The 9837-nt window shown below is 35.1% G+C and overlaps 2 protein-coding genes across 3 annotated transcripts; one reads left to right on the forward strand and one right to left on the reverse strand.

Moving 5' to 3' along the window:
• Window positions 1-14: 14 nt before the first annotated feature.
• On the forward strand, window positions 15-6765 carry LOC112454601 (membrane-bound transcription factor site-1 protease-like). Of its 2 annotated transcripts, none has more exons than XM_025016096.1 (13): window positions 15-725; window positions 972-1771; window positions 1917-2258; window positions 2337-2521; window positions 3081-3378; window positions 3526-3677; window positions 3918-4198; window positions 4276-4378; window positions 4491-4749; window positions 4852-5126; window positions 5192-5466; window positions 5650-5923; window positions 6259-6765. In XM_025016096.1, the coding sequence occupies exons 2-13, from the start codon at window positions 1229-1231 to the stop codon at window positions 6617-6619; spliced, it is 3348 nt and encodes a 1115-aa protein (XP_024871864.1). In that variant the 5' UTR covers window positions 15-725; window positions 972-1228; the 3' UTR covers window positions 6620-6765. The 2 variants fall into 2 exon arrangements, with proteins under 2 accessions (XP_024871864.1, XP_024871866.1); XM_025016098.1 differs by lacking the exon at window positions 15-725 and adding an exon at window positions 743-913.
• Window positions 6766-6812: 47 nt separating this feature from the next.
• Window positions 6813-9557, reverse strand: LOC112454603 (protein RTF2 homolog). Its single transcript, XM_025016099.1, has 3 exons — window positions 9279-9557; window positions 7468-7851; window positions 6813-7383 (listed from the first exon to the last, which is right to left on the reverse strand). The coding sequence occupies exons 1-3, from the start codon at window positions 9345-9347 to the stop codon at window positions 6988-6990; spliced, it is 849 nt and encodes a 282-aa protein (XP_024871867.1). The 5' UTR covers window positions 9348-9557; the 3' UTR covers window positions 6813-6987.
• Between the last annotated feature and the right edge of the window lie 280 nt (window positions 9558-9837).

Raw genomic sequence — 9837 nt, forward strand, 5'->3', positions numbered from 1 at the left:
GTACTGCTGTTCTGTGAGATCCATTTTGTCTATTTTATACTTTGTAAACAATAATATAAATTTATAATATTATTTGTATATATGTATGATACTGATACTTCAACAATGTTTTAGGATTGAAAGTTAACCTTAACCTAACCTAATAAATTTTACTTTTTTTTAAAGTAACTCTCAATTCTAAAACAGACTAAAAAACCATTAAAAAAGAAATTAATATGCTCATTTATTATGTGTGATATATAAAATACTTTATCTTGTGAGGTCGCTTAATGGCCAGGCCGGGAAATAATATTATTTTATATATATATATAAATGTACAGGGTTGGGTACGTCCCTACAAAACGCTCTTTCAGACCCGGGTAATAAAGTATCATTTCTAATTCTAATATAAAATACTTTATCTAATTTTAATATTATACTCTCTTACTTATCACAGCAACGGCCAACGTTTTCGCGGTGTATAGAGACAATTGCGCTTATATGTTCTAAGATCCCGCGTTTATATTCAAATTTAGTAGAGTTTACTCTCCTAACCCACCTCGGAAGCAGGGTTCATAGAGTTAACTCCGGGGTTACTTTACTCTCACTTTTGGAACGAATAGGCTCCGCCCATATAGTTACTTACTTCGCGTTTTGGAACGGCGTAGGGTTAACCCTGCTACTCAGAGTAGAGTTTTGGAACGTACCCCAAGTGCAGCTAAAAAGAAACAGACAACAGACCCTAGGTTATGTACCATACATACATACATATATACACATTTCATATATTAAACTGTGTCCAAATGTGAATTATCTACATCGATACGTTGTCAAAACAGTCCCTCAACGACATAAAATAGCTCGCAATTAAAATGCGCTCTGTAAATCATTCGAAATACTTTAAATTATTTTTCTGCGAAAGCCGTCTGTTGAGGTTAGAATGTGATGAATGTTCATAAAGAGGCCTAACAAGTGATCGTGTCTGGTTTCAGGGTCATTTTGGACTGCTCGAACTAATTGATCCAAAGACTCAATTTCAAACCGCGCCACGAGCTGATTACAAAAACTACAAATTCTCCATCACAGAACACAAAAAGTATGTGATCGAAGAAGTGAGGAGCATTCTTGTATTTAAAAAAAGAAAAGGAAAAGTTGCTCTTGTCACTCGAAAATATTTTCACATCTTAGCTTAGTGCCTGCTACATCCTTGGCTAAGTATGAAGCATAGTTCTCAGTCAGAATCAATAGTATGAAGCTACACACATGTTTACTATATGTCTCCTTGTTACTTTCGCTCTGCGTTCTTTATGGATCGAGCCGTAATTATCCAAACAGCAGCTCTGAAAAACATGACGATAATGATTGTATCGCAGAATCTCCACTGTGTAAAACACATGTGTCTTTAGGCCCATCCTGTCATGATACTCAAGAAGTTCAAGTCGCATTTTCTTCTAGTGTAGTCGAAAATGAGTATATAATCAAATTCAATGGTTACTATAGAGCATGTGCACGAGAAAATTATATAAGAGCTGCTTTAAACTTGTCTAACATTGAGAACTGGAAGATCATATTGCGCAACAATGCAGCATCTGTGTATCCTAGCGATTTCGATATTATACACTTAAAAGAGACGGATAAATATGAAGGGCTTAGGGCTTTAAGTAATCATCCATTTGTAAAGACTGTGTCACCGCAAAGACTTATACGTAGAACTTTAAAATTTATCAATAGAACGTCAAGTGATTCTGATATCTTAGCACATAAGAACCCCAAAAGAAGAATCAATGATCATGTAAGTTTGCAAATTGTCAAAATTTTGAAATGTCATAAAATCAATGTAGCTATAAATCGATGAATTTTCAGTATTGAACGGTTACATTGTTCAATACTGAAATATATCTAAGGCTGTTGTGTTAAGAAAAAATACTTAATTTCAGAATGTTCAGCCTGGGCAATCAACAAACAGACATACATCTCGAAAATTATTAAGAGCTATACCGAAACAAATTACGTCTTTACTTGAAGCTAATGTCTTGTGGAAAAAGGGTATTACTGGGAAATATATAAAAGTAGCGATATTCGACACTGGGCTTGCCGCTAGTCATCCACATTTTAAGAATATCAAAGAGAGGATAAATTGGACGAATGAAAATACTCGAGAGGATAGCCTAGGCCACGGGACGTTTGTAGCTGGTGTTATCGCGTCATCCTCTAGAGATTGTTTTGGTTTTGCTCCAGATGCGGATCTTCATATTTTTCGCGTTTTCACAAATGCTCAGGTATCTCCGTTCTTCGTGCTTTCTTTTTACTTGTAATTTTATCACTTAAAAAAATTTGTATTATCTGAAATGTAATAGGTGTCTTATACCTCATGGTTCTTGGATGCATTCAATCATGCCATATTTCGCAAGGTGACAGTGTTAAATCTGAGCATTGGCGGTCCAGATTTTATGGACCAGCCATTCGTCGATAAAGTGTGGGAGGTTACAGCTAATGGTATCATTATGGTGTCTGCTATTGGCAATGACGGACCTTTATACGGGTAAGTAAAATAATATTGCAATTTTCATGTAGTTTATTTGAAAAAGAAAGAATTTAGGAAGACTTTTCAGTTTTATATTACCAGATGCAGGATTCTGTAACTCTTCTTAACGACAGTTTCGGTATTGCTGCGCAGCTTTTTTTTTACTATATATAATAGCTGTGCAACGATACCGAAATTGTCATTAACGAGTTACAGAATCCCGCTATAGAATCGGAAATCACTGCTCTATACTGGGTGTTTCCTAACATGTGGGACTTATACATATGAACTTTTTTCATTGTTTTTTTTGTCTCCTATCCACTGCTGAAGTAGAAGTGGGTTCCACATGTTATAGAAAACACCCTGTATATATATATATATATATATATATACACATGTATATTCAAAATGATCACTCTTTCCACTCGTATTAATTAAACACATTTTACTTACAATTAGTTTAGCAAGTATTGTATGCGCTTTAAAGTTTGAGCTGTTCTTTTAACTCCCGTGTATCTAGAAGAACTATAAGTCTGATTAGTTTGTGTTTGTACGTCATGGTATTTCGTTTGCACAGCACTTTAAATAATCCTGCCGATCAAATGGATGTGATTGGTGTAGGAGGCATCAATTGGGACGATCAAATAGCAAGGTTCTCTTCGCGCGGCATGACCACGTGGGAATTACCTTATGGATATGGTAGAATCAAACCTGACCTAGTCATATATGGATCAGGAGTAAGAGGGTCCGCTTTGCAGAATGGATGTAGAAGTCTCTCTGGTACCTCCGTTTCTAGTCCTGTCGTTGCCGGCGCGGTAGCGCTATTAGCTAGTGCATTTGTAGATACAAATGTATCTAAAATTAATAAAGAGAAGGTAATTATCGATTCTTTATGCGCCAATATATATATATATATATATATATATATATATATATATATATATATAATTCTATAGAATATTATAGGAAAATAGAATTTTATTGCGTTTTATGCTTAATAAGTAATAATAAATGTATGTAAGGTAACACCGGCAAGTATGAAACAAGTGTTACTGAATTCAGCCCGTCGCTTACCTGGGATTGGTATGTTCGAGCAAGGCGCAGGAAAATTAGATCTCTTGCGGGCATTTCATCTCTTAGAGTCATATACTCCTACTGTCACGCTCCATCCAAGGTAAACTTTTCTTTACTTTTCTTCCTATATAAAAAAAATACCGTTTAATCTTGTCTATTACTTGATCTTGATTGTATCTGCTTGATTAATTAATTCTATCGATTCATTAGCATGAACTATTGTTTATAATGTATATGTAATAACACAATCGGGTATATTAAATATAATAAGATAATAGATCGATCAAATCTTGATTACATGATGCAGTAATTAATGTTTTCTTCTTCTGTTAATGATTAGTTACATAGATTTGACGGAGTGTCAATATATGTGGCCGTACTGTACTCAAGCTATATATCATACCGGTATGCCCACAATAGTCAATGTAACTATAATAAATGGTTTGGGTGTGGCTGGAAATGTAGTAAATCTTACCTGGCATCCGTATGCCGGTAATGGCAATGGTGAACATATTGATGTGGCGATAACGCACAGCGATGTCTTGTGGCCATGGTCCGGTTGGTTAGCAGTTGCTATAACAGTCCCATCAACATCCCACGATTGGCAGGGCATCACACAAGGTTTGAATATAATTTTGTTTCTCTAGTAGATCAATTTGTATTATAGTAGACATTTCACGCATTACATTTTCGTACAGGTCATATCTCACTCACGGTTGAGAGCGATGGCGCAGGCAAACCACGGCAATCAACAATAACACTCCCATTGCAGGCAAAAGTCATACCCACACCTCCTAGGCAGTGAGTAAAAGTATACAATGTGTTAGATAATCGTTACTTTTGAACATAATGTACTGACATACGTTGCGTGGATATTTAATAAGATTATTTATATTTCTTATTATCTCTTCAGTAAACGTATCTTATGGGATCAGTACCATAACTTGCGATATCCACCTGGATATTTTCCTAGAGATGACTTGCGCGTAAAGAACGATCCTCTCGACTGGAACGGAGATCATATACATACAAACTTTAAAGACATGTATCAACATTTACGTAATGCCGGATATTATCTTGAAGTGCTTGGCTATCCGTTCACTTGTTTCGACGCGAGACATTACGGGACCCTACTTATCGTAGATACGGAAGAGGAATTTTTCCCTGAAGAAGTATGCGTTTATGTCTCACAAAATTATGCTAGTTTCTACCGCCTATATAAATGCCGACCTTGCCTAAAATGCCTATAACTGATAAATTGGTTTCAACCACAGGTGGTAAAGCTAAAACACGATGTGGAAGAAGACGGTTTATCAGTAATTGTATTTGCAGACTGGTATAATACTGCAGTCATGCGAAAAATAAAGTTTTATGACGAGAATACCCGTCGATGGTGGATACCTGAGACGGGAGGTGCCAATATTCCAGCTATAAACGATCTGCTTTATCCTAATTGGGGTGTGGCATTTGGCGACGAAGTACGAAACGGTCAGTTCACTCTTGGCCAACATGCGCCAGTCATATTCGCGTCTGGCACTACACTAACTAGGTAAAATATTTTGCGCGCGGGAAAACTGGTTTAGATTGTATACAGCAGATTTTATATTTGTTCAGATTTCCAAAAGGCGGAATCGTTCTGTATGCAGAGTTATATGACCAAGGTCAAGAACTTTTGGAAAAAGAATCAGGGATACCTAAGCTTGTACCGATACTCGGACTTTTACAAGTGACTAGTGAGAAAGATGTTGAAATGACACATAATGACAAGATTAATAACGAAGTTGATCAAGCAGATCAGAATGACGATGTCAAAGAGCAGACGAGTATGTCCGGTAGACTCGTTGTTTATGGAGATTCAAATTGTATCGATGACAGCCATTTACAAAAAGGTATGTTGTTACAAGAAAGAGATGTTAATGACAAAATATTTTAAATATTGATAAATAATATTTTACATTACACGATATTTCAAATTTTCGTTTCTTTCTGAAAAATTTGATAATCTTTGAATTACATAATTTTATGGTTTGGATATTATTTACTTGTTAAAATGTATTGTTATCCATATTTAGCCTGTTTTTGGATGCTCGATGCTATCTTAGAATACACAACGACAGGTTATGTACCTACTGTTTTCATGGATGAAAATCAGAGGGAGCACAAGACTGTTAAAACGACTAGTAGTATAGAGACTGGAGAATTACCACGTCGAATGAAAGAAAATCATTTTAGTCGCCACAGTAAAGTATTAATGACTAATGAGCCAGCAGGCAGTTTCAGATCTCTTCCATTATGTATCATCCCTGTATATGCCATGCCTGTACCAGTTAATGAATCTGTGCCAATGTAAGTAATTTTACATGCATATATAAATACCAATCCAATTCCAAACGTTTCGTAAACCTGTCCAATTCTTTTCTTGTTCCTATCTCGATTTCGGAAAAGTAAATGCATGCTAGAGGAAAATTATCAAGATATCTAGTCTGACGTTTTAAAATTGCATCCCCAATTGTCCTATAATTATGATGAAGGATTGAATAATCAGAAGTCAGCTAAAAACGGCTGATGGCTCTCGTGTAAAGTGTTCAAGCAGATTATACCTTTGTTTCATTATTATTAATCGTTTCTAGGTTTTGTAAACTACTTGAATATTCCTTTTTTCGTCTCTTCTTTTTTTACAGAGAACTTTACAAGCCTCAGAAGCTGCTCTCTATGGGAGATACCATGAGCGCGGCAAATTCAGTAGTACAGGATACAGACACTTTGTGGCTTAAGAGACGAGTTGGTGGAGCTAGTATCCCTACGTTGCAAAATCTCGACACAGACATTTTGGCTTATGATACAAAAGAAAATCAGGGAAATGAACAAATAATTGTATACCAATGGAAATACGTAATAGTAATAGTTATTATAGTGATAGCTTTCGTGTATTTGTGTAATCATTTGGGATTGAACAGACATTCGCGCAGGAAACGTATTATACTCAGAATATTTAGAGCCATTCGAGCATTAGTTGTGCGAAGGATACCTGCGCAAATGTAACTTGATAATTTCGCACAAACCATTACTGTGTATTGTACATAAAACGTATAATTAAGGTAATTTTTTTAGGAAATTGGGTATATTTAAATTCCAAGACATTTATATGCAAATTAGATATTATGTGCCTTTAAAACATACAATATGACATATGAATTTGTAGATTATACAAATAAATTATTTTGATACAAAAAAATCACATGCTATCTATTGCCTTTATTTTTTTAACCAAACGAGATAATATAATATTAAACCTAGATTATTATTAAACTACATATTAGACCTAATGAGATAACATGATATTAAACATTTTGCTTTTTACATTTTTTCCTCTCTTTGAAGAAATAATTTCTAGCCCTACTTTAGGTACATCAATTATAAAATGGATTATAAGTAACCCAGTGTGCTCTATCTTGCTCCGTAGCAGTTTTATGAGTGGTAAAAATGCTTTTGAAAACTTCCGACGCTTTAGGATCCTTTGCGACGCTATAATCGCTTTTAGCTTTTTTATAAGCAGGATCATCGGCCTTGTGATTGTTGTTCAATTTAGGGATTATTTTGTCCTCCTTCTTCATCTTCTTCTTGGACACTTCGCCTGTCTTCTTCTCTTCTGTTGGTACATCATCATCTAACTTCTTCTTTTTCGATTTCTTTTGACTAGCTTTCCTGAGTACCGCTCGCTCCTTCATGAGATCCAGATCGTCATCTTCCGCATTTAATATGACTATGTCCGTCTCCTCGAACGATTGCTGACATTTGTGACATAACTGTGAAATTCAACATTTTCTTGTTAAACTTTAAATTACGTCGGTATTTATTTCTGCTATATAAATACCGGATATTTTACTTACTGTACTCTTTACTTCTTTGAGAGCACGTTCGCTCATTACGCAGCCGCACGACCATAAGAAACAGAATTTATATTTTCCGTTCATTTCCAAACCAATAACTGGACAAATATATGGGCTTTTGCCTCCGTCGTTGTAACCATCTCCTTTCTCAGCTTTGTCGCCATTGAATGCTGGGTTTGGTGTCAAATTAAGGTTCCTCACATCCTTCAAGTTCTTGATGTGTACAGCAGATTCTGGAAAAGTATTGCGATCCAAAAGACCTTCCAGCACAGATTCTTTGCTGTACAGACGACCCAAGCTGCAACCCACGATCGGTGGTTGCAATGGCAATTGCCGTATCGTACAGTGCCTCCACTTGAAAGCTAATTCCGCTTCCTTGTCTTTCTGTAAATAATTATACGCAAGCGCATAAATATTTAATTAATTACTACAGATAGATTACTAGATTTTATAAATAGATAAATTTTATAAATAGGTAAATTATTAAGGTCATTAAGTATAAAAGCAAATATACATAATTCAAAAAAGTTATTTACTAAAATCACTTTAAAAGTAGTTCCGCAATTACTTTAAAAGAAGCAAGCATAAAATTTTTTGCGTTCCGTCAATAATTATATAATACAATATTAAACTTTGTCTTCTTCTAAATGTAGATCATTGTACAAGCATAGACAAAAAAGAAAGTGATTAAATAAACAACATTGGCTTCTATATGAATATTAGATGTATAAATTAATTTGGTGCCTTTACATTCGAGATATTTTATAATATAAAGTTTTGAGATTAAACATTTTTTGCCCTTTCATGATTTGTAAGTGTGGACCTAAGTATGGACCTTTATGTTTTTAAAACACCATGTTTTGGCGACACAGACAACAAAATCTCACGAAACAGCAATGAACACGATGACGTCGAAAGAAAGCAGTATTTGAGACACTGCATTTTTTCACATTACAATTAAATACAATTAAAAAAGAATGCTGTTGAAACCATGGAAATTATTTGTTCTAACTGACTCATACAACGTGCAAAAAGTATCAGTTTTTAAAATTAGGTGAATCATTTTGCAGCACAACGCTCGAGTATGCCGCAAAAGAGGACGAAGGATGTCATCTATGCTTTGGGCTAGAAAATTATCCGTTATTCAGATTATTCATCAGACCTAGCCCCGTCAGATTGCAATCTGTTCCATCTGTTTGCTTCAACATTACCTGGTTAATACACATTTCAAGATAATGAAAGAGGTCCGAAAAAATCTCAGACTTTATATAAATTCAAAACCGTCAAGTTTCTTCTATGAGGATATTCTTGTGAGCTGCCCGATAAATGGGACAAAGTCATATAAAATAATGGAAATTATTTCACAACATTAAACCTGTATTTGAATTTTGTGAAAAAAGGCACCCAATTAATTTCACATAATATAATATTCAAGATCGCAGAATAACAAAAGAAAAAAAATGAAAATAAAAAATCTTTCACATTCGTGTTTTACGCACCAAAATACACAATATGTTAAATTTTAGCCAAATTAATGAGGAATTCACTTTCCTTCAGATTTACCGAAAATCACCCGAGATATAATAAAAGCAATAAAAATAAAATAATCTCAAATACCCAATAATCAGCAATTCCAATAAAAAAATCGGACTTCTCCGATTGAGGTTATAGATATTGTTTGGTATGGTTTGATACATGTACCAAAGTTGCTATCGGTGGTTGCTATTGGTGTTGGTGCAGTTTGATACAGCTTTGGTTGCTTATACTAAAGTCACGCCAAAAATCGCCTATAATAGACTTTCAAATCCTACCTGCTCCGGTTTCTTTTTCACTCTAACGAGCTCGTCTCTGCGAGGAATAGTGCCACCGTCGCAACCCATGATGACACTTCACACTTTGCCACAAATATCTCGATATATTTTATATTATATATATATATATATATTCCTCTTCTTTCTTGATTCCAACGGAAGCAAACGCAAGACGACAAACAAACCAAACAAGATGTTACAGAACACTGGGAACACAACAAACTAAATACGTCCACGTCCACGACGACCACGACGAGAATGAAAAAGAGAAATGGCGGCGTATACAGGGTGGGCAAAATAAAGCGATGCGAGTCATGTCGGATACCTCTATGAAGTTGGCCGGACAACTTCAACGTATCGAACTTTCATTAATTGGAATCGATTGGTGGTCGTTTGGTGGTCTTTGGTAGTCTAGTCCGATCGTTTGGTGGTTAGTCGTTTTCCTGTAAAATAAAAATAAAATTTCCGGTGTGAAGTTAGCCGGACAATTTTTATTTTTTAACCAATTTAACTTTTTTATAGCTCATTCGACGCGGAATCGTTTGGTGGTCACGAATAT

Source organism: Temnothorax curvispinosus, unplaced genomic scaffold, assembly GCF_003070985.1.
Source record: "Temnothorax curvispinosus isolate PA1 unplaced genomic scaffold, ASM307098v1 QBEX01005157.1, whole genome shotgun sequence".
Lineage (NCBI taxonomy): Eukaryota > Metazoa > Arthropoda > Insecta > Hymenoptera > Formicidae > Temnothorax > Temnothorax curvispinosus.